The 23,653-nt window shown below is 43.3% G+C and overlaps 1 protein-coding gene across 3 annotated transcripts in view; it reads left to right on the top strand.

Moving 5' to 3' along the window:
- Window positions 1-23,653, top strand: part of USP24 (ubiquitin specific peptidase 24) — a 131,931-nt gene that overhangs the window by 103,749 nt on the left and 4,529 nt on the right. For all 3 annotated transcript variants that reach the window (XM_028513085.2, XM_036026155.1, XM_036026156.1), the window contains exons 53-66: window positions 1,343-1,438; window positions 2,089-2,192; window positions 3,763-3,876; window positions 8,260-8,356; window positions 10,679-10,795; window positions 11,037-11,129; window positions 12,703-12,805; window positions 14,372-14,493; window positions 15,367-15,480; window positions 17,334-17,399; window positions 19,394-19,460; window positions 20,617-20,695; window positions 22,715-22,790; window positions 23,199-23,285. In XM_028513085.2, coding sequence (XP_028368886.1) covers window positions 1,343-1,438; window positions 2,089-2,192; window positions 3,763-3,876; window positions 8,260-8,356; window positions 10,679-10,795; window positions 11,037-11,129; window positions 12,703-12,805; window positions 14,372-14,493; window positions 15,367-15,480; window positions 17,334-17,399; window positions 19,394-19,460; window positions 20,617-20,695; window positions 22,715-22,790; window positions 23,199-23,285 — 1,335 coding nt within the window. The remainder of the gene's footprint in view (window positions 1-1,342; window positions 1,439-2,088; window positions 2,193-3,762; window positions 3,877-8,259; window positions 8,357-10,678; window positions 10,796-11,036; window positions 11,130-12,702; window positions 12,806-14,371; window positions 14,494-15,366; window positions 15,481-17,333; window positions 17,400-19,393; window positions 19,461-20,616; window positions 20,696-22,714; window positions 22,791-23,198; window positions 23,286-23,653) is intronic.

The raw sequence follows: 23,653 nt of genomic DNA, 5'->3' as shown, positions 1-23,653 counted from the left end.
CCCACCATGCCACGAAACGCTCATGTCAGGTCCCAGAGGCAGCGACAGACTCAAGATTGGCCACATCATCAGCACTTCCTGTGTGGCTGTTGAATGCCAAAAATAAATAAGTAGAGGCCATGGGCAGTAAAGGAACACATTGTTAAAATTAAACATATTGTATCTAGAGAAAAAAATAAGTTAAATTTTATAACTTTGGAGTAAAACTAATGACGATGATGACCATTAATTATTGAATACCTACTCTATGCTGCACGCTTTAAACAAATCCCTAATTCCTAAAACACTCCTGTGGAGTAGGTTTTCTTCCCATTCCTCAGATGGAAAAATTAAGCTCAGAAGAAGAAAAATAACCTGCTGGTGTCTCAGAGACAGGATTAAAATTCAGAACTGTCCAACCACCTCATCCAGACTTTCTGCACTAAGTAATCAGAAGCAAAGTAGCCAGACCAGGGGACTGAAGAAAAATGTGGAGTTTTTCACCAAGAGAGGTGGAGAGAAAGAGAGAATTAAGCCGTCTGAATCAAGGAGAGCATGGGAAAGCTCTGTTTGTCCCTTCCTACCCAGAGTAATAGGTTGGAATTCACTTGTCCTTCACATGGTGGTTTTCCCAAATTTCCCAAAAGGATTTGGTTTTAATGAATGATAATTCACCTTTTTACAACTTCTTATGTAATGAAATGAAGATTTTTCCTCTCTTTTTAAAAAAATTCAAAGCTTGAGCGTAGGGTTTTTATGAATTCTTTTTACCTAACATATCACTAAAACTATGTTCTACAGTTTGAATTTTTACCCTGTTTCTTTAAAATAATTGCTAATTTTAAGCTATCATTTGGAATGGGAGGGCAGATAAAGTGCTTCCCAGATAAGGTAAAGTTAAAGGAATTCATCATCACCAAGCCCTTATATGAAATATTAAAGGGACTTACCTAAGAAAAAGGAGAAGATCAAAACTATGAATGGTAAAATGACAACAAACTAACAACTATATCAACAACTGAACCAAAAAACCCCACAAAAACAAAGTAAACAACTAGAACAGGAACAGAATCACAGAAATAGAGATCACATGGAGAGTTATCAGTGGAGAGGGGGTGGGAGGAAAATGGGAGAAATGGTACAGGGAATAAGAAGCACAAATGGCAGTTACAAAATAAACGGGGGGAGGTTAATGGTACAGGAAATGGAGAAGGCAAAGAACTTATATGTATGACCCGTGGACATGAATTACGTGGGGGCAGGTGGGGGTGAATAAAGGGGAAAGAAAAGTGGGACAACTGTAATAGCATATCAGTAAAATATACTTTAAAAAAATAACATAATTGCCAATTTTCTTTCGTAGATGGTGAGAGATGAAAACCTCAAGTTTATGAAGAATAGAGATGTGTACAGTAGTGATTATTTCAGTTTTGTTTTGTCTTTAGCATCATTGAATGCTGTAAGTACTAGTTGGATTGGTACTGAAGAAAGAGTTATAAGAATTAGTATTTGAGCTCAAGAGTTCAGTGACTCATGCTCACTCTCGGTTGTTAGCCTTTAGATGCAGAAATATTCCCACAAATGTGTAAATTGCTGAGTTACTGCCTGATATTAAAATACAGGCAATATTTGTAGTATATGTTACAGATTGTGAACGGGCATGGGTTTCTAGGTACTGGCTTTTTGAAATGCTTTTTCTCTAAGCTTTGTGAAGACTCAAAGAGTAGCCATGAGGTGATATCGGTGGATGTTGGGCTTTGTGGAGATTAATTTTTCCTAATTTGTAATCAGCTTTTACCAGTACTTCCAAGTACTTCTCTTTGAGTATCATGATTATAACTTGCTAATAGTGGGGAAATTTTCTTAGTCTGTTGATAGGTTACTCAGCATCTTGTGGTCTAAAGACTGTACTTTGAAAGGGCTTCATAAAAGAAATGAAGATGTCTTAACCTTCTTTGAAGTTTAACTGGAACATTTTTTATAGTGAACTGGCTAGATTTTTCTTATTAGTATTAAACCTTGTTATACGTGTATTATTTAGCTTATAACAATATGTAATAATCTATAAACCTTTATGAAAAATATCCTCTCTTTTTCTCCCTACCTCAGACCAAATTAAAGCATCCATACTACCCTTGCATGGCAAAGGTAAGCTTACAGCTTGCCATTCAGTTCCTTTTTCAAACTTACCTACGGACAAAGAAAAAACTCAGGTAAGAAGTGATAGATATGTTTGAATAGTTATAGCAAAAAGCACTGATTAATTCCATTAAAGTTGAATTTATAAATTCAACTTTTTAAATCATTGTTTTAGGTAGTTGGAAACTACCGAATGTACTCAGATGATTAATGGCTCCTATCTTTAAGGAATTTCTAATTCAGTAGGAAAGGTAGGTTAAACAGGCAATAACTGTGATGCTAAGCATAAATGCTGTACATCTTTGGAAACTGGGCAGAACCCTATCCAGATATGGGGATCAGGTTGGCATTAAGACACTGATGTTCTCAGAGGGTTTTGAAACTCAAAATAGAGGAACAGTTATTCTAGGTGGAAGGGGAAAACCTGAGTAATGGGCAAGACTTGCCTAAGGAACTGTGAATGACTCATGTTTTACTCCTTCTCTTAAGGAACTCATTTGACGTGAGATGGAATACTGGGTTTGGGTGAGCTCAGGGAGTGCCCTGAGTGCCAGAGGAGGGAGTGTGGGCTCTGTTTAGTGGGAGCTCATGGAGCGTTTTTAACAGAGGGTTAGCTAGCGTGTTTGGAGTGACGCCATAGAAACTCTTGACTTTGATTGCATGTTAGTCATCGTTGGTTTTTCTCTTTAGTACCTTGTGGGGTGCTTGACACAGAGGCCCCCAGTAAATAGTTGTGGGAAGGAGGGAGGGAGGGAGGGATGAGAGCAATTGTGGGCTGGTTTACAGGATATACCTGGAGCAAGAAGGGAATGCTCAGGATGCAAGAACCAGTTAACAGAAGACCATGGGCATTTTCCACCTCTTCTCTCTCTAGCAGTCAGCTTCTCCTAGTATTGAGAAGTTTTTGGAAAGATTTTGCAATCAAGAAACTCTTGAGATAACAAATATAATGACACTATTTCATGGCCAATAATTAAAGATATATTAAATGATACCAATCTTTATTATTCGATTCAAAAAGAAGAAATAATATGTTTCTGGTAATGTCTGGCATACGATTGACTAAGGAAATTTATTTGGTTACTTGTATTTGTGAAATTTGCTCAAGCTGCCTAAACATTGCACACTGTTTCCAGTATGTTTATGCTTCCCATTTTAGGGCATGAAGGACTGAAGAGGGGTGGCATGAAGCCATGGATAGAATAGTCATTGCACCTTTTTTTGCTCTTCAAATATTTTTATTCCATAAACTAGAATATTAATGATTGTAACAATAAAATATAAACGTGTAGGAAGTAGGCGTTTTGTGAATGTCAGTTAAGTAAGCAAAACAAAATGCTCGGGCATTTTTTGCGGTTGAAGTTTTTTGAAGAAAATGCAGATAGCTTCTTCACACCGTTTTCTTTTGGGGGGTAGGAGTGATGAGTCAGACCACAGACACCCCAGAATGCAAGGCACTGGCCTCTGAGGAGCAGGAGTCGTGCTAGTTAGCAGTCACAGAGTATTTAACTTACCTCTACCTACCCACCCCACCCCACCCCCACAAAATTTTTTTTTTTTAATTTTAAGATGGAGTGACATTCCATGGGGTTATTTCCTGGGGCTATACTCCTAACATCACTCTCTGCCTTTTTTTTTTTGAAGGATTGACACTGAAGAATGGATTGCCACTATTGAAGCATTACTTTCAAAAAGTTTTGATGCTTGTCAGTGGCTAGTTGAATATTTTATTAGTTCTGAAGGACGAGAATTGATCAAGTAAGTGTCAAGATTTTTAATTAAATGTGTTTCTTTCAGTGATTTAGAGCGCAAGTTTCTTGCAGCTCTTTTTATTCCAACTTGAAATTATTTTTCTGATTGGGATCAATGTTAAACTGTCCTCACTGGTGAAGCAGTGAGGAAATTATTCAGATCACTTCAAAATCATTCTTTCCAAAATCACCTCTGTCGGACCAGACTCAGACACGGGGTTCAGTGAGTGCAAGCAGAGCAGGTGTGCAGATGGCCAGGTGCTAAGGGCAGCCGTGTCCCGAAGCCCTGCTGGACCTGAGGGCGTTCCGAAGTCCAAGTCGCTTCCCCCCAGGGACCCACAGTCTGGCAGCAGCTTACTGAGCTAATTGTGAAACTTTCGATCCCATGTCCCCTTCATCTTCAGGTCTGTGCTTCAGACGTCCGTGTATTTGCCTGCCTGATACATATATCCACCTTTCCTTCCTCCCATCTCCCCCGTACAGCAACAAAAGTGTTATTTTTTAAACAAATTAAAAAAAAAACGTAGGTGACGTTGCTTTTTTACTTAAAAACATTCTAGTGGATTCCCATTGCACTCATAATAAAGTCAAAGTTTTTATCATAACCCACAAGGCCTTACTTGAATATGGTTTGTGCCTGTCTTTCTAGACTGACCTTGTTTCACTTTCCACTGTGCTTATCCCTCACTGGCTTGCTGATTCCTTCAACACACTCAGCTTTTTTCCTGCCTGAAGACTCTTAAGCCTGATACTCTCTCCATCCAGAACATTCTCCCCTCCATTCTGTGCATAGTAAGCACATTCTTATCCTTCAGATGTCAGGCTGCTTACTCCCAGTCGCACCCAGGCTACAAGGGGTCCCCCTGTTAACCTGCCCTGTGTTTTTACCTATCTCCCCCACTAAACTTTAGCTTCTGAGGGTGGAAGCTACATTCGTTTGGTTCCCTACTCTACACAGCCAGGCAAATAGTAAGCACTCAAATATTTGTACAGCATACATGCATACAGTTCATAACAAGAGAACATATAAACATTTCTTCAAAGTGTTATATGCCTTTCCCTTTAGAGTTTGCGTCAGAGATAACCTTTCACCCAGTTATTGAGCTTCATTCCAAAATATCTTCCTATCAGAAGGACTCCTGAGTATTGGATTAGACAGTGGAATGTCATAGAACTATCATCTCTTTGGAAGGAACATGGCAGTTATTTAGTTCATTCCCTTATATTTGAACAGAGTTGCTTTTAAATATATTCAAAGAAACTCAATAACTTCTTTGGTAATATGTTTCAGTTTTTTAGAATTCCAGTGGTAAAGAATCCCAGTGAATTACCTAAACTTTTCCTGGTAGTGTTTATTCTATTTTGTCTCTTTCTTTATAAAGCCCAATTACTCATCATTATCAACTGCCATGATTTCATATTTTTGAAGAATTAATATTCTAATTATTTCTTTAGAAATGTTTAGATAACTTAGGCTATCGTTACAACTAAACAATAAATATAAACTATACTAATATTTTAGTGGTTGTAAATGTGAAGAGGGTGTTGTCTCTCAGATCATTTTTTTTAGGAAGTTAGTAAATGTAATTATGATGGTAAAAAAATTAGTAATAAATGTTGCTCACAAATTGATCTGAAGAAATCTAAAATACTAACATAGCCCCGGCTGGTGTGGCTCAGTTGGAGGGTTGTCCCGTACACTGAAAGGTGGCAGGTTGGATTCCCGGCTGGGGCACATGCCTAGGTTGCAGGTTTGTCTCCAGTCAGGGCTCTTCAGGCACGCACAAGAGGCAGCTGAGCGATGTTTCCCTCTCACATTGATGTTTCTCCTTCTCTCTCTCTCCCCATCCCCCCTTCTCCTCTCTCTAAAATCAATGAGCATGTCCTCAAGTGAGAATTAAACAAAAAATACTAACATAAAGGATAGTTTTAAAAATCTTTTTTTATGGAAGATTTTTTTTAAATTCTTACCTGAGGATATGTTTATTGATTTGGGAAAGAGAGAGAGAAAAAGAAACATTGATCAGTTGCCTCCTGTTCACAACCCAACCAAGGATCAAACTTGCAACCCAGGTATGTGTCCTGATGGGGAATGGAACCCCCAGTCCTTTGATGTATGGGACAATTCCCCAGCCAACTGAGCCACCCGGCCAGGGCTTTTTGGTGGAAATTTTTAAACAAACACAAAAGTAGACGGAATAGTGAACCTCTCCTCTACCAGTTCTCCAGCTCAAGTCATCTGTACTTGGCCAGCCTTGTGCGTCTGTTCCAGCTTCCTCGCACACCCTCACATGCGTGCTTTTTTTCCTCTTAAGTACTTTAAAGTAAACTTCAGACATATAATTTTACTATAAAAATTTTAACATGTATCTCTAACAGGTAAAGTTTAAAAAAACACACACAAGTACCTTTATCACACTAAACAGAAATAAAAATAATTCCTGTGTATCATTCAATACCCAGTCCAGCTTCAGATTTCCCCAGATGTCTCAAAAATAGTAGTTTACCATTGGGTTTATATTGTACAAATCTAGATCCAAACGAGCTTCACATGCTGTATTGGGTTTATATGTCTCTGAAGACTCTCTCAATCTCTCATTTTTCCTGTCCCCTACCACCTCCTTTTTTGTTGTGCTGTTTATCTGGGGCTGGGGCAATGGAGACTGGTCATTTGCCCTGTAGAGCTCCCCATATTCTGGGTTGGTTTGCATTCTCATGGTGCTTCCTCATATCTGACAGGGAATGTGGAACACCCCCTATAGATATTCTTCCCAAAAAAAATTAAACCTGAATCTGCAGTCTGATCAACACTTAAAGCTAAATATTACAGGAGTACTTGTTGTCTTTTAAACTGTGTTATATTGGCACTTAGAATCTTGGTGGGTTTTGAACAGAGCCCGTCTGTCTGGGTCAGATTAGATAGCTAGTGCGTCGCATTCACAGCGACGTGGGGTGAACGGAAGTGAAGCCCCTTTCATCTTTCTGTTTAGGAGCAGAGGGAGAACTGCAACTGCTGTGCTCAGAGGCCAGGGACACTCTCACTGCTGCTACCTAAAGGGGGACTTGGGTCATCAAAATTACGTTACATTTATATCTTTCTTGTGGAATGAGAATTTTCTGTTAAGAAATGCAGGTGTTCCTTGATTTACAATGGGTTACATCCCAATGAACCCTTCATAAGCTGGAAATACCATATGTATTAAATACATATATGTATTTAATACACCTGACCTACCAAGCTTAGCCTAGCCAGCCTTAAACGTGCTGAGAACACTTCCGTTGGCCTGCAGTTGGGCAGAATCAGCCAGCACAGTGAGAGCAGTGCAGACTCGGTGGTTTTCCTTCTTGACTGCATGGCTGGCTGGGAGCTCTGGCCTCCCAGCATCACGAGAGAGGACTGCACCACATAACGTGAGCAGGAGAAAAGATCAAAATTCAAAGTACACTTTCTGCTGAATGCTGTCACTTTCTCACCATTATAAAGTCGAAAAACCATAAATCAAACCATTGTAAGTTGAGAAGTACCTGTATGAGAAATGATAGGTAGGTTTTCCCTCGGGTAATTATAACGTGGGTTTTCATGTCAAAGCAAACGTATGAGGCAGAGAGAGAACAGGTGATAATGGAGAAGCATGTATCAACTGGGTGCTCTCAGGTGATCACCACCAGCCAGCTCCAGAGCACAGGTGTTTCTGCCTAACCATGCCCGCCACCACAGGCTGATGCCCCCTCATCTACACCCTAGTGGTGTAAAGGATTGAATTAGGTAATGCGTTTGTGGTACACAGTGTGGTATCTGACTGTAACGCTGGACATGCCAGAGGTAATAGAAGTTGCCCTAACAAACCTTCACTGCTGTAACCAGAATCATCACAGAAGAAGAAGGAGGGAAGCAGGGCCTTTTCATCCTCAAACACTTCCAGGACTGAACAAAAGTGAGGGTGGGGAGGGGAGAGGAATGGAAAGTAAAAGGGTAGAAATGTAAGTGCACAGGGGGATTCAGAGGCGCTCTCTTAACTCAGAACTTTAGGGGGTGTCTTATTCTGAGAAATTCAAGGGGTGCCAGCGAGAACTCCTGAGTGAATAGAATTTATAAAATTTTAGGGTTTTTCATATCTCTTTAAGTCCAAATTTGTGTTTAGACAGATACTCATTTTAGGGTAATAGAGGGAAAAGTAGGAAAAACTTCACTTTTCGGTGTTCAGGGTCTTGTTTTCCTGTTTGGCCTTCCTCCCTCACAGGGGCCTGTGGCGTGTGCTGAAGCTCTCAGAAGACTTGAACCAGCATCTGGGAGTAATTCTGTTTCAGGGACTGTAGGTGGGACCCATGCAGGGAAGGCTGACTTGCAGAACCTTCCTTGCTTTTTCACGCCTCCTCCTCTTTCTTCTAGGATATTCCTGTTGGAGTGCAACGTGAGAGAAGTGCGCGTCGCTGTGGCCACCATTCTGGAGAAAACCCTGGACAGTGCCTTGTTTTATCAGGATAAGGTCAGCCTCGTTTTCACGTTTCTGTGTGCTGTGTTTTTACCCAACATTTAAAATTGCACACCATAAGAAAGAGAGCCTAGGGTTGGAATCTGGTAATTTTGCCACATAGAATGCACCCTCTGTGAACCAACTTTCTGGTGAATGCCAGGGTACAAGGCATTCTGACTTTACCTCCTCGTATCCCAGAAACCAAGGTAGGCCAGGAATTGAGGTCTGCTTGGGTCTGCTTCAGAATTCTCTCTCCAGAACACTCCCTTTTCAGAGTCTTCTCTCAAGAGCTTGTATTGGATCTCTCTCGAGTGAGACGAGCCCGAGTCTAGAGGCTCTGGTCTAGACCCACACACAGTTTGAGCCACCCCTGGCTTCGTCTCTCCTCCTAAGCTGTTTTTGTGATCTAAACGTGCATTTGGTGACCAGACCACATAGTGCCATTTATGCAGGGGCCACTGGCCAAAATAGTTCCTTCATTGGTTTTCATTATTCCCTAATCTGTTCCTGTTCTTCTGAATTTCTTCTTCTTCCTGACCTGTTTTCTGGTTCACAGTACAACACATGTGAAAACAAACCATGGTCTTTATTACCATCCTCAATCCCCAAAGCTTTTAAGACCTAGGGAAAATTTAAGTCTGATTATTCAATCTGTTATTAAGTGCTAGCAAATACAGCAGTTACGTCCCAAGTTTGCTGTTTCAAACAGCTGACACTACATGGAAAACTTTGAAAAATGTTCTTTTTAAAACTGATTGGCTCCTTTAGCCACATTGGCTGGAGGCAGTGTGTTTCAGTGAACTAAATGCAAATTCTAGACAGTACAGCTTCAAATTCAGTTGTTGACTCTGCTGTGCAACCTTGAGCACGTTCTTTAAGAGAGAGGTTTAATCCGTGGACATCGCTTGACACCCAGGCCCCTAGTTCTTTCAGCTTCGTCTGACCGGGGTGCGCTGTCAGACCAGACAACCGCAGGAGCTCTGCTCGGCCCTGAATGAGCCAGGAGGCCAGATGTGCTCCTAGGAAGGACCTAGAAGACTGTCTCTCAATTTCAGGAATCATAAGGAAGTTGAGATTTACTCCAAGGCAGTGGTTTTCAGTCAGCTTAAAAAGCAACACCATTTTCCAAGCAAAACCTTACCTGGATGCAGAAGATATAAAATAGGTCATTGGGAACTGCTTGGGACAGTTTGGATACCATGGCTCCGAAATACCCCTGTGGAAGTCTTCTAAGATGTTTAGCATAAGGACCTTCTCTTTCTCCTCCCTCCTCCCATCTACCAACCCAGAAAATGATAAAGATAGAATTAGTGCAGTCTCCCTACAGATGGGGTCCGGCCACACCGTGTCACCCCACCGACCTCTAGAGGCAGGACTGCAGGTGGTGGAAAAGGACAGGAGCGGTGAGGGGCGTAAGCATGGAAGCCTTTTTCCTCAGTAACTTCTGTTTCATGTCCAGATCCAGCCGATGTACTTTATGTCGGTTTTCCCCTTGTAATGAAAATGGTGCCTCTTGCCACCCACTTTGCATTGTAAAGTACTTTGAAAATGAAGTGCTGTATAAGTGCTAGATCTTACTGTATTTATACAGGGTATGACAGGATGCACGGGAGTATTTTAAAAGTCTATGAACTCCATCTTCAGAGGAATAACAAGAGTAGTAAGCTGGGTCTTAATTCTCAGATCACAGATGAATTTCTAGAGACTTGTCCACAAGCAGTTGGGGTGGGAGGGAAAGAAGAAGTAATGTGATAACCAAAATGGTTTCTAAACAAATAAAATGTTTTTCAAAGCTTTCCATGAGGCGTCAGCGGGCTTTCAAGTAAGTTCACAGTTGAGTCAATATTGCCGTTGTCATTCTGTCAGGCTGTTGCTCTCCATTTGCTCCATTGGCTTGATTTCTAGCCCCTATGCCTGTGTCTGTGTTTTTTATTCTTTGCATCTGTGATTATGTGAAGAAATAGTGCAGTAGAGGGAGTGACTCAGAAATATGTTTCCTCTAAACCCCACCCCACCCCCACCTTTTTTTAGGGACAGAGAAATTGGCTCTACAGCAAGTGTGCCCATTAGGTGGTAGAATCACACCCTTGACTGAAATCTAAGAAACAAAACTAGGCTTTCCTTTTAATTATTTCTATAGCACCAGTCTTCCCTGGCAGGTGAAACTGATCATCTGTTTCTGCTCTCCAAAGCATACACCCATCTGAATCTGAGTCTGGATTGTGTTGGCCAGACTCCCCTTTTGTTCTTATGGTGACTGGCTTCAGATCACCCGTCCTGTTCACCTGTCTCACGTTGTTCTTCTTTTTGCGATTTCACCCTTCCCCCAACCAGTTCAAAAGCTTTCACCAGTTACTGGAGGTACTGCTCGCTCTGCTGGAGAAAGATGTCCCAGAAAACTGTAAAAACTGCGCTCAGTACTTTTCCCTGTTCAACACTTTTGTACAAAAGGTAAATGACTTTTTTCTAATATCTTTTTATAACACAGAATATTTACAGTCTGGAGGAATTTTGTACGTGGGAAAAATACAGACTGATTAATACTGGATTTATATGAGCAAGTATTTTGTATATGTAAATTATAGCATTTGAAAACTTAGTGACTCCTTAAAACTGCTTATTGAACTGTGTTTTTAAAACCAGTTTTTGTCTGAGTAGGAATTTAATGTGTTGTCCTCCTATCTTGTGACAGCAAGGTATCAGGGCTGCAGACCTTCTCCTGAGGCACTCAGCGCTGCGCCACATGATCAGCTTTCTGCTCGGGGCCAACCGGCAAAACAGCCAGGTAACGCCTGCTGCTGGAGCCCGGGGCGTGGCCACGGGCTCTGTGGTCACTTGGCCGCTCTGTGCAAGTGACAGACATTTCTAATCTCATACGAGTCCAGGTACATACTGTGTAGACTTTAAAATTCTTCATCGTTCAGTTATTTTCATAGCTTTCTCATAGAATTTCCCAGTAATAACAACCCATGACGATGACTGGAGTGTCCGTTACGATGCGACATGGCACAGAAGGGAAGACTGGTTCTGATGGGGGCAGGGCAGGGTGCAGAACCCCTCGAGGAGTGGTGGCGTTGGGCCTTGCACTTGCTCTGTGGCACTGTGAGTGAGGGCATTTGGGTGGCAGTCGCTTCTGGGGTACTGATAACGAGGCCAGAATTCACGTGTGAAATTGTACTGTTGCACCCCGAAAGATGCTGCAGGTACACTACTGCTCACTCGGGAAATGAAAGGGAAGCTGCTTTGTACTAATAGGGTTTGATGTATATGAATGTGGCTTTCCTGTCTGAAGTTTCTATAATGGTGTGTTTCTCCCATCAGTTATGTTTCTTTCGTTTGATAGATTTAAAATACATGTAATGTGAACATAGAATAATGATAAATATTATTTATAGAGTGCCTGTTATGTGCCAGACACAACTGGTCACTTTATATGCTATACCACTGATACACCATTCTCAGGCAAGAATTACAGTGCAAACAAGTTAAGTGACTTGTTCAAGGTCACGAAGCAGAGTGTTGTGGAGCCAGGATTCAGGCCCAGCTCTGGTGTGCCCTGCATGTGCATCGCATAGTAGTCTTCCTTCCTTCGTTAGGGGCGACGGGCGTGCTGCCTAGGCCTCCTCCGCTCCTGGCTGCCACTGTGATGCTCTCACTCTTCGGTGTTAAAAAACGAGCTACGGCACAACCGCCTGCTCGGTATAAGGATGGCACGTTAAGGTTTATAACAGCCACTTTTCACTTAAGCTCTTCTACTCCAGGGACTCCACTGACAATGGGGACTGGTTTAAGTTCACTCCAGTTCAGCAGCACATATGATCAGTATTGTTTTGCATTTATGGAGCACATAGCATCGAAGACGTTTTCAATTTTCAGGTTTCATCTGGTTCTCATAACCACAAAGTAGCCAGAGCAAGTAGGTTATCCTTGCCATTGTCCAAAGAGGCCGGGCGGTGTACGCAAGAAGAACTCGCCCACACCCACACAGCGCAGTGCGTGGGGAAGGGGTCCGGCCCCTGGGTGTGCAGCCTCATGGGTTTTCCCCATTGTACTGAGGCACAGGCAAATTACCTGGTACACAGTAAGAACTCAAAACCTACATTAGAATACATGAGTGGATTTGTTTTAGAATATGAGTTAATGTGTCTGCGGAGAAAAACACTGTTAAGCTAGCTTAACACCTCTGACTTCTTGTACTTGGACCTCTTTCACTATTAGATACTGAGAAATGATCGTGGCCCAAATTACGATGAACCAGCACATCCTTTCCCTTCCTTGTCTCATGTTACTTTTTTAAAAAATATATATTCAAGTGTCTAATCAGAACACGAACATGCACTCTATGTTCTCCGGCACAGATACGGCGATGGAGCTCAGCGCAAGCGCGCGAGTTTGGGAACCTCCACAACACAGTGGCGCTGCTCGTCCTGCACTCGGATGTGTCCACCCAGAGGAACGTCGGTGAGTCTGACGCATCCTTCGCACCTGCGGGAGCTGCAGGGGCCCTGAGTTTGTCAGTAGTGCTTGGAGGGCAGTGTTAGCGATTCAGTGGGCATTATTTGTTTCTCATTAAGCTATTGGATATTGTTTTAATTGTTGTTGAACTTTACTTTATTTTACTAGTTTGTCACAAAAGAAAGTCATTTATTTGAGAGTAAGGTTATGTAAGTATTAAAAACTTCTAGAATTAAAGGCTACTTTGGAGTTCATTTATTACCATAATTGGCACAACTGATGTAGTGGTACAGTTGCCAAGGTGTGGGTTGGAGTCTCCTAGCTCTGTGAACTTGACCAAGCCACCTGACCCTTTGATTCTCTACACAAAATGGAAATATTAAAAACATAACCCCACAGGTATACTGAGGATTAATGAGATAAAATGTTAAAGTCCTTTGTAAAAACAAAGGGGATTCAGCTGTCAGCTGGATATTAAGTCACTGGAGTGTATTTGAACATATAAGATGTAGTCGATAACACGCCCTTCTTTGTCACCCTCCACCAGTAGTTCAGGTCTCACATAACAGAGCAGGAACCAGACTGCCCTGCGCAGTCGTCCACTCCCCCAGCCTGTGTGCGCTGTGTCGGTGCTGCTCCCAGGCCTTCTCACAGCAGCACCGACACAGTTGCAGTAACAACACAACAAAGCAGCTGAAAACCATTCAGTGTTTTCAGTGTGCTCTGCCTTTCCATGGTCCTTTTAGTGTAGTTACTGTGTTTATAATCCCCTCAGCAAACCTATGAGAGGGATATTACCCCCTTCTGTGAATGAGGACACTGAGATACGGAGCGATTTACTGACTTGCACAAGCCTCGCAACTAGTAAATGGCATAGCAGCCAGTATGTGGGTGCCAGCCCCTGACCCCAGAGGCTGTGGGTGGGTTTCAGTGCCCTCTGACCAGTAAGGGCCCACACAGGAAACCAGGGAAAGTCACACATAGCACTCTGCTGCAAATGCGCCCTGACTTAAAGGAGCTTGGGGGAGCACCTGGGTTGTCTGAGGTAGAGTCTCCTTCCTAAGTCTGATTCATTCACCTAAAGAGATAAAACTACCTAATTCATTAGTCGAGATAGGTTTGTAAAAGAAAATAGTGTGAAGTCTTCTTTTTCTAGCAAATGGGATAACCCTTCCATGTGGGTTAATTCTGCTTAGTATCCTTGGTGTTCAAGGAACAAAAGTGTCTCGTCCAGTGTCTCTTCTGAGGCACATTGGGCATTTTTCTCATAAACAACTTATATATTTACTGCTTTGAACGATTGTCTTGTGGGGGTTGCGGGGAGGGGGATCACTAGGATTCTAGCGATCTTAATAGGCACTGCTGCAGCTTAGGCAGACTCTGGATTGAATGGGTCAACGTTCTGTCCTGTCTGCATGTCTAGCTTCCTCACTGCACTGTGAGGGAGCAGGTTGTAAGCACTCGGCAGTTGTGTGTGTGTGTGTGTCTTGGGAGAGTGGTGTGACCTTGCAGATGTCTATTTCATGAAATAACATCAAGTGAGACAGGGTCTGTTTCTCTGGTCTCCTGAAGCTCCTGGTGTACTTAAACAGCGGCCACCCATTAGCATTGCTCCCTCAAGTCCTCTGTTGCCCCTCCATGAGGAAGTAGAAGCCTTGTTGTTCTTGTCTGAAGGGAAGCCGTACCTGTTAGAGGTATGTACTTGTTCTTCACAAGCCATTTTCTCTTTGTTTCTATTTGAGTAAAAACACCTTTTGTTATTAGTTATATTTTGTATATTATTCTGATGAAGCAGGGCATTATTAAGAGAAGAAATGATCTTTCAAGTTAATTTTCCTTCCTATGTATTATATATGTCAAAAAGAAATAATCAGTTGAAGAGAATGTTACTGGACCTCCAGGTCCAGCCCAGCTAGCCACCCCTCTAGGTCCGAGTAGGTATATGGCGCCTCCCCAACCACAGTTCCTCAGTTTATTGTCAGAGATTTTGTTCCCAATCTCTCGTATGTGTCCCAGCCCTGAAATAGTACAACTGTGAAGCACACACATTTTTTTCAAACCTCGGGGGTATGGAAGGGGGCTGCCTAGCCCTCTGTCGTGGCCTCTCTCTAGCCCAGGTCACGTCCCCTTCCACCCGGAGCTGCCCCTTCTTGACAGTTGAATCTTCCAGTCCTCCCATAACCTGCTTTCCATATATATACGAGTCTGTGTGTCATGGTGGTTTTTCAACTACATTAACAGTGCTGTGCTACATGCCTTTTTTAAGCTGAACATTGTGTATTTTTCGGATCTATTAGTAATTAGTTTAGTTTGGGAAAGGCATTTACCTTTGAAAATCTGATGAAAGTGACTCAAGAAAAAAAATGCACATTTGCACAAAATTATGTTAAATTTCAGACAGACCTATATATACCCTGAAATCTATCTGTGGAGCTCTAGCAGTTAAACCCTATTTTGAGGCAATGTTGATGATATTAAGTCCGAGTTAGTTTCAGTTAAAGCCAGAAACAACCTGTTGACAATTAACTGGCATAAGAAGAGCTTACTCTTTTCTGTCCTCCCACCAGGTGATGTTTGCTTTGCGAGAGCTGACAGGCTCGCTCCTGGCGCTCATTGAGATGGTGGTGTACTGCTGCTTCTGTAACGAGCGCTTCTCCTTCACCATGCTGCATTTCATCAAGGTGGGACTTCAGTGAAACTTCGTGGCAGCCTGTTGCCTGCCCTTGAGACTAGGAAAGCCAGCCTTTGCTCCCAGTTCATGTGCTGCTTTTAATGTCCTTAATGGTTTTTCCTGATCATAAAAATGATATAGGCTCTTTTTAAAAAAGAGAACCCTAAATAACATCATTCACTGATAATCACCACAAACAGTCTCTTAGTATTTCCCTTTTATTTTCTACACATGTATTTTAACATAATTAGCATTTTATTGTCTAGGATTTTGGGGGGGGGGTTTTCACTTACCATTGTAAATATTTCCCATGTTGTTAAAAGTTATCCGTGAGTACATTTCACCCTCTCATGTGCAGTGATTTACTGACCCTTGCCCTTGCTAGCAGTGTGTTTGCATTCGGTTCAGTTTTCAGCTGTTCAGAATACCGCTTTATAGTAAGTAACGCTCTGGTGACCGTTACTGTGTAAAATGTTTTCCAATTTCGGATTATTTCCCCTCTGGACATTAGAAATCGAAAGCAGGTTCTTCTCACCTGAAGTGGTGCCACAGCTCAGTGTGCGGCTCCGGTCAGCGCACTGACTACCGCCGCGTGCGTGGCGCTTCCTGGGTGCGAGCACCGTTGCCAGCGTTTACTTCACTTAATTCTCAGGCAGTCCCGTGAGTGGTCGATGCTGTTTTATCACCACTTTTTCGTTCAAGAAGCTGAGGCCCAGGGCTGTGCGCAAAACCAGATGGTTTGCTGCCTTTCTAGGGCTCACTAGAAAAGCCTTTAAGCCTACACACATCATTTTATTAGTTTTTAACCTTTAATTACATGGATAATACATGACTACATTCTCTTTTTAAAAAATTAAAACATACAAATGAGGCCACAGTGCACTTTGATCAACATCAGCCAGGTGTGCCCCCTTTCTTCCCACCCCAAGGACCAACATTGTCGCTTTGGCGTGTGTCCTTCCAGGCCTCTTTCTGCACATTGACACCATGTGCGTGAGGTTCTGCCCACAGAACCTCTGCCACACTCTCATAACTGCACCAGGGCTTATAATAGTGATACCGGTAGCACTGACAGGTAGCGGTGACTAGTGGATTGTGTCTTCAAACTCCTATTAAAATGTGGTTTTCCCTCAGCCTTTTCTGTGCAGACCTGTATCAGAGGTGACTGAGTTCCTCTCTTTACTACTTACTGATTAGGGGACCTTGGGCAGTTTCCTCCTCTGCACAAAACAAGAGGGAGTGTGACTTGACTTCACAGATCATGAAGATGCAGTGGGGTCTGCTATGCAAAGTGCTCGCTCAGTGCCAGGCCTGATGCCTTCGGGGTGTGGCGTTGTAATGCAGGGTCCTTTATAGTCCCCTCTCCATGTGTATGTGTAAGGTTATTAAGTGCACAGAGCAATGTGAGTTTTCTGAGCCTTGTTTTCTTCACTTAGTGTGCCTTGGCAGATTTTTCTCTCACATACTTAACTCATGGCACACTTACCTCAGAGCATACTCATTTGCATTCTCATAGCTACAACAGCATCGTCTGGAAAACAAAATAGGATATACAATGCATAAGTAGAATATAAATGTGGGTTTGTCTAGTGACTCTGGCTGCCTTTCCTTCTCTCTCCCTCCTAATTTCACAGTAAAGCACCGCAGAGTGTTGCAGCTGGGAGGACCCTAGAGGTTGTTTATTTCACTCCCCAGATTTAGCATTGGGTGAACTTGAGGCCCCCAGAGAGAGGAATTGACTTTGCCAAGGTCAGCCAGTCAGTGCAGAACGAGGGCTTAGATCCGACATTGTTGACTGACACTCCACTGTGCTTTCCACTAAAGACTTAACTAGAATTTTTATGCTTTTAAAAAACATTTCAGAGCCAACTAGAAACAGCTCCACCCCATGAGTTAAAGAATACGTTCCAGCTACTGCATGAGATATTGGTAAGTCATAAATGTTCTGATTCACTTGATTTATGTATGTATTAGTCAGCATTGTGTACACATAAAAAGTTGTGTCTTCTATTGTTTTTCTATTTATTGTTCTACACTTACTGAATCCTCTTTATATCAGTCATGTTTTGTGCATTACTGACTTAGAGATGAGCGGTGGTAAAACTCTACCTCACAGGGGCTCTCGGTTCAGTGAGGGAGCTAGACAGGCACACAGGCAGTCACAGTGCAGGGAGCAGAGGAGTGGTGGGCAGCCGCGCTGCCAACGGGGCGCTGTGCTCAGCACACATGGTATCTGGTTGAAAACTCACAGTAACCGTCAGGGTTAAACCATTCAAATCTGAATGAATGATTGTGTTCATTCTAATAAAAGTGTTTTTAAGGAGCCATTAGACTGAAATGTAATTGACTTACAGGGTGCATCCCAATTTTGGAAGTATAAAAAATATACCTAAATTATTTAGCTGTAATCAGCAAACTACAGTATCACATTAGGAATTAGAACTTACAGAGGTGGAATGATTTGCCCAAGACCAACCCTTAATAAGTAACAGCCAGGATCTGAACCAAGTCGTTAGCCCCATAGCCCCTGCTCTCCCCCGCACCCCTAGATTGCTCCGTGAACTGCAGGTAAGTGGTGTGGCTGGATGTAGTGGGGACTACGTGGCGCTTGGGGAAAGAAGCCCAAACCAGATCATGAAGGGCTTCGGGCACCGGTGCATGTGGACCCTTTCCCGTAGGATACTGCTTGCACACTGGCACCTGGTAACCCAGTGCTGCCTGTGTTCCTGTTTTATGTGGCCCAAGTTCTGTTTTGCTTTCTAATTCCTGGAGTCAGTCTCTCCTGCAAAAGCAGGTCATCCAGTCTGGCCATATCAGCCCAATGCCTGCATGCTCCAGTCACCTGGAGCATAGCAATGCCCCCTTCACTGAGGCCTGTTAGCCACAGCCTCCCCCTGTCCTCACTACCCCCGCCCCCTGTCTGATGGCCAGCCTGTTTGGCTCATCTCTGGTCATCCTAGCCTCTAGACGTTTTAAGGTTGCAGCTCCAGTGACAGGGTGCCATGGAAGGGTGTTAATCAGGAGAGTTCTGGGGCCTTATTTCTGTCTCAGAAAGATTCCCCTGGCAGTTGTTCGAAAGGTGGACAAAAGAAGACTGTGGCAGTATCGGAATCTGGAATAACACGGCCTGCACTGAAGGACCAGTGTCAAGAGGGGCAAAGGGCCTATCAAGAGGTGTTTGGAAAGAAAACCAATAGAATTTGGTGACTGGTTGTGAGCTAGTAAGAGAGACTAGCCCAGGGATTCCTTAGAGAGAGGGCGGGGGAGGGACTGGGTTCCCTTTACATCCCTGAGACCTTGGCAGGGATGTAGAGGCCTTGGCATAGGGCAGGCATTTGATAAATGCTTTCAGTTAAGGAACTACATCATGGATGCCATTTATTAAAAGCCTGTCTTTCTGGTCTGTACCTCCTTTCAGTCCTAGTGCTTCTACAAACTTTGGAAGGTTGTTGCTCCTCAGGAGTAGGCCTCTGTATTGTTCATCTGCTCAGCAACAAACCACTTACCTTACTGCGCTGTGCACAGCTGGGTGCAAGGCACTGGAAACACAGCGAGAGTAAGACGCAGACCCAGCCCTGTGCGGCGTGGCGTAAGCCTCTCCATCAGTCTGTGGAACAGTGTTGTAGCAGAACTTCTTTTTGGTAAACCAGTTAGACCATAACCCTCTTGTTCTGGGGAGCATGAGATACACACCCATGCAACCCACAGAGAACTGTAGGTGTTGGTAAGACCACATTGACAGGAAATAAATGGGTCTTCAGATGTTACCTAATAGTTTTTCATCTGTAGTTGAAATTTAAGATACTGTTGTATTGGGTTTTGTCAAGTTAGAAACTAAATCTCCTGATTTTTTTTAAGGCACCAGTAGTTGTAACACAAGTTCCTTCTTTCATTTACCAACCTTTGTTCCCTTCCACTCACAGATCATTGAAGACCCCATACAAGTAGAGCGCGTCAAATTTGTGTTTGAGACAGAAAATGGATTACTGGGCAAGTATCCCCCGCCCTAACGGGCAGTGTCCCCAGTAAGTGTGCCGAGAGCCAGCCAGTCTCCCCTGCCCACACTGGCATCAATCCCTGAGGAATCCAGCAGAGGTCTGAGTAAGGCCTTTGGGTCCCCTCACTCTAGTCATGACAGTCAAAACCAGAGAACCTGGTTGTCCTAGACGCTGTCCTACTTTTGGTCAGTGCAGTGCAATGTGAGGTCCTTTTACTGGGTCAGGTAAGATTGAAGGGCACTGTGACTTTTCAGCATGCTAAAGGCCCTGTGTGACACCATGACTCCACTCTACAACCATCAGGGAGGAAAAAACCAAAAGCTCAGACTCAGGGTATTGTCACACTCATGAAATGTGATTGCTTTCTTACCTGTGGTGTGAATGCACCCAGATTTCTATTGTCTACTCATAAAAGGTTTTCGCCAGTATTTTTGTTTGCAAAAAGCTGAAGTGGCTTTAGTGAGCTATTTCTTAGAAAAAGTTTGGTTAAAAATAGTCTTATCCACCTTCTACCATACACCTGTAATTCTAGTTAATCCAAGTTATTTCACATTTTGCTCATGTATTGAGAAAAGATTTAGGACCTCCATTATTGCAGAAAAGAGATTTAAGCTAAAATGCTCTGCAGTTGCAGCATTCTGGGTCACGCGCCCTCAGAGTGATGTGCTCCACTCCAAGCGGCACCCAGATTCTCGGGAACAGTACGGACTGTCATGCACTCCTCAAGAGCAAGGGCCAGGCACCATTTCTCTTTAAATCCCCAGAGCAGGAAATATTTGTTGAACTCAGCTAACACCACAGATTTCTTTTATCACACTAACAGTGTTAAAACTACTCTTCTGTCAGGAGCGTGGTGGATGAAAAAACTTGGAGGTCTTTGGGTGAATAATCAGCCAGTATGCAGTTTAGTTCCTTTCATTCCTCCGAAAAGCCAGACTTCCATCCCCATGTATGCTTCCTGAATACTGTTTAGTATTTCTACCCTTCAGAATTTGGGGGTCCTGTTGAGTCGCCGCCATGCTTTTAATTTACTTATTTATCTGCTTATCAAAGTAGTTTGCTGTAAGTCTTCGGCAGGGGAGAGTTGTTAACTACTTGGACCCACTTTGGGTTCGGTGCTTTGGTGACACACTTTGCTCTCCCTTTAGCTCTGATGCACCACAGCAATCACGTGGACAGCAGTCGCTGCTACCAGTGTGTCAAATTTCTGGTGACTCTTGCTCAGAAGTAAGTATTGACTCACAAATGCAGGGAGAAAATGGGTACAAGTCAGATGTGACCAGAAAACAATCTGCTCTGTGCTAGTACCCGGAGAGCCTGGCCTAGGCGGGGAGTGGGCCCTTGCGTCAGCCTGATCAGGCGACCTCAGGGAGACAGGGAGGAGCGTGTGGAAAGAGGGACAGACCTTACGGAATCTGAGAAACAAGGCTAGACCCACAGGCCCAGTGCGGGAAGGGTGGGTGTTGGGGACCTTCAGTATTTCCTGAGCCTTCACTCAAGATAACGTTCATTAATATGACTTGATTACCAACTCTTTTATGTCTAGGTCCCCACTTTCAAAACAGTCTCTCGAGACAAAGTCACAATGTAGCTACTTACACTTACAAATCCACACACTGTGCTAAATGCTTTCCCCGCATTCTCATTTAACCTCTGCTGTTAACCTCTGCAGCAACTTCAGGAGGTTAGGTGCTTCCAGCAGTCCCACACAGCCGGTGGTTTAAGGGCCAGAGCTGGGACCTGAGCACAGGCCAATCGGCTCCATGCAGAGCTCTTTTTTCTGTTTACTTAGTTGTGGTAAAATATACTAACATAAAGTTACCATTTTAACCATTTCTAGGTGTGCAATTCAGTGGCATGAAGTACGCCACACTGCTGTGCAACCTTCACCACCGCCCTCTCCAGAGATTTTCAGTTCCAACACTGAAACTCATTACCTGCTAAACATTAAACACTAACTCTCCATTCTCTTGACCCCTAACCCCTGGCAGACGTCAGTCTGCCTTATAGCTCTGTGAATTTAACTACTTTGTGTACCTCATAGAAGTGGAATCATATCGCATTTATCATTTTGTCACTGGACTGTTTCACTTAGCATGATGTCCTCAGGGTTCATCTGTGTTGTAACATGTCAGAATTTCCTTCCTTTTTTAAGACTGAATGGTATTTTATTGTGTGGCTGTATCACATTTTGCTTATCCAGTCATCTGTCAGCAGACACTTGGAATGCAAAGGTTCTCTGTGTTAGAAGGAACCTCAGTGCACCGCTGCTTCAGTTCCCCTCTTCAGTGCCAGGACGAGGGAAAGCAGAGTGACCCCACGGTGGCCCGAGGGCAGCGAGCGGACGGCAGCACGCAGACGGCAGCGCCGACTCTGATGCCTGCCCCGAGCCTTCTTTACAGCCCACTTTAGTCTTCTCCGGATGTTTGCTGCCTCTTGGTCACGGGAGTAGCTGTCCCGGGACTTGTTCCAAGATAAGAAGGGAAATCCGTTTGGCTCAGTCTGCTGCATTTGAGTGTCCTAAACAGATATTGATGAGAGCCCCACTGAAATCGTGCATGACCGTGTGTGTCCATGTAACACAGCACTATGGACACAGGTGGGGGTCATCCTGCCACAGTCATGGTTTCGTGAATTAGGTGTGATGTTGGCAGTGCGTCGTCACGAGTGCTTGCCTGAGAATGGCGTTTCCAAGTAGTGTGGGGCCCACGGTATGTCTGGTGCCAGCGGACACAGTCCAGAGACGGGTATCTTCATACGTACTTCCATATCCTTCACCTGTTTGTTTCGTATACACTTGCTAGTGGTGGTGTTACCATCAGGACTAGCTTCACATATGAAGGACAGCTTTCCAGAAAGGCAAATAAAAACAGAGGGAATTGGGGGTGGCTGTAAGACCATGTTCTAATATAATAGTCTTTCTTATTCAAATCACAGATGTCAAGGATATGCTATTTGTTACGTAGTTTTTTATTATACTTTTCATTTCTCAACTTTGAATTTTAATAGAACTGAGTAGATGGATTAGAGATGGATAAGAGACTTTTCACTACGTACTTACCTTTTGTTACCTTTTGAAGTATATAACATGAACGTATCCAAATTTTAAAAAAGGAAAAATTTAATATAAAGACAACTGGATTTCAATGGAAGTAGTGGTTGTGTTTCAAAATGAAAAGGTGCCGTAGATTCAACATGGATATTTGCAAAGAAAGTATTTGGCTAATAACAGTCTCCAATGGCCAGGTGTCCTGCTGCCAAAGAGTACTTCAAGGAGAACTCCCACCACTGGAGCTGGGCTGTGCAGTGGCTGCAGAAGAAGGTAATTGCACTGTGCACTTCACTGGTTGTAACAGGAATCAACAGGAGCGTGTCTATCAGGAAAGATCTTTGAAACTTAATTTGAAACTAGCCTCAAAATATTTTCAGTCTTCAAACATTTTTTAGTATAGTTGACACCTATTTTTATGCATTAAATTTGTGTCATAATACATTTACCTTAACTTTACAGGTGAAAAAGTGGGGGTGATTGTATTAGTAGTAGTATTTTCCTGAGCTCTTGAGAGTGGAAGTGAAATTTTCCAGGAAAGAATCTCCTGAAGTGACAGAAGGCCCGGATAGATTTATACTGTTTTAGATGCTTGTGTAACCTGTTATCTAATGGTAGAAATTGTGGGCTCACGTGGGCTTATGTGTCGTCTCTGACGGTGTTTTTGACCTTCCATCTCAGATGTCCGAACATTACTGGACACCGCAAAGTAATGTCTCTAATGAAACGTCAACTGGGAAAACTTTTCAGCGAACAATTTCAGCTCAGGTGAGGGTTGTCTTTGGTTTTGTGTGGCTTGAAATCCCTTAAGTAGATTTTTAGTATGTTTTTCAGAAACTGCAACTTCAGAGAAAAGAGGTATAGGTTGAAAATGAGAAAGAGCAAAAGAAATGATTGAATTTCTCTGAAAAGACAGCAAATTGGTGTACAGTTTGCAAATTAGAAAAGAAAAGCAGTGTGGGTTGGTCATTCCAGCCCCCACATGGCACAGAAGTTGAGGGGTGCTCTGGGGGCTGCCTGGAAGGCACCACCCTCGAGGCTTCGGTGCCTCCAAAGGTCAGTTGAAGGGCAGCCGTCCTTGGTGATGCTGCTGCCACCACTGCACACTCCCTGACTTTTCCCTCTCGTGTTTCACT

This window comes from Phyllostomus discolor, chromosome 5, assembly GCF_004126475.2.
Source record: "Phyllostomus discolor isolate MPI-MPIP mPhyDis1 chromosome 5, mPhyDis1.pri.v3, whole genome shotgun sequence".
Classification (NCBI taxonomy): domain Eukaryota; kingdom Metazoa; phylum Chordata; class Mammalia; order Chiroptera; family Phyllostomidae; genus Phyllostomus; species Phyllostomus discolor.
This window is presented reverse-complemented; position numbering and strand designations above follow the sequence as displayed.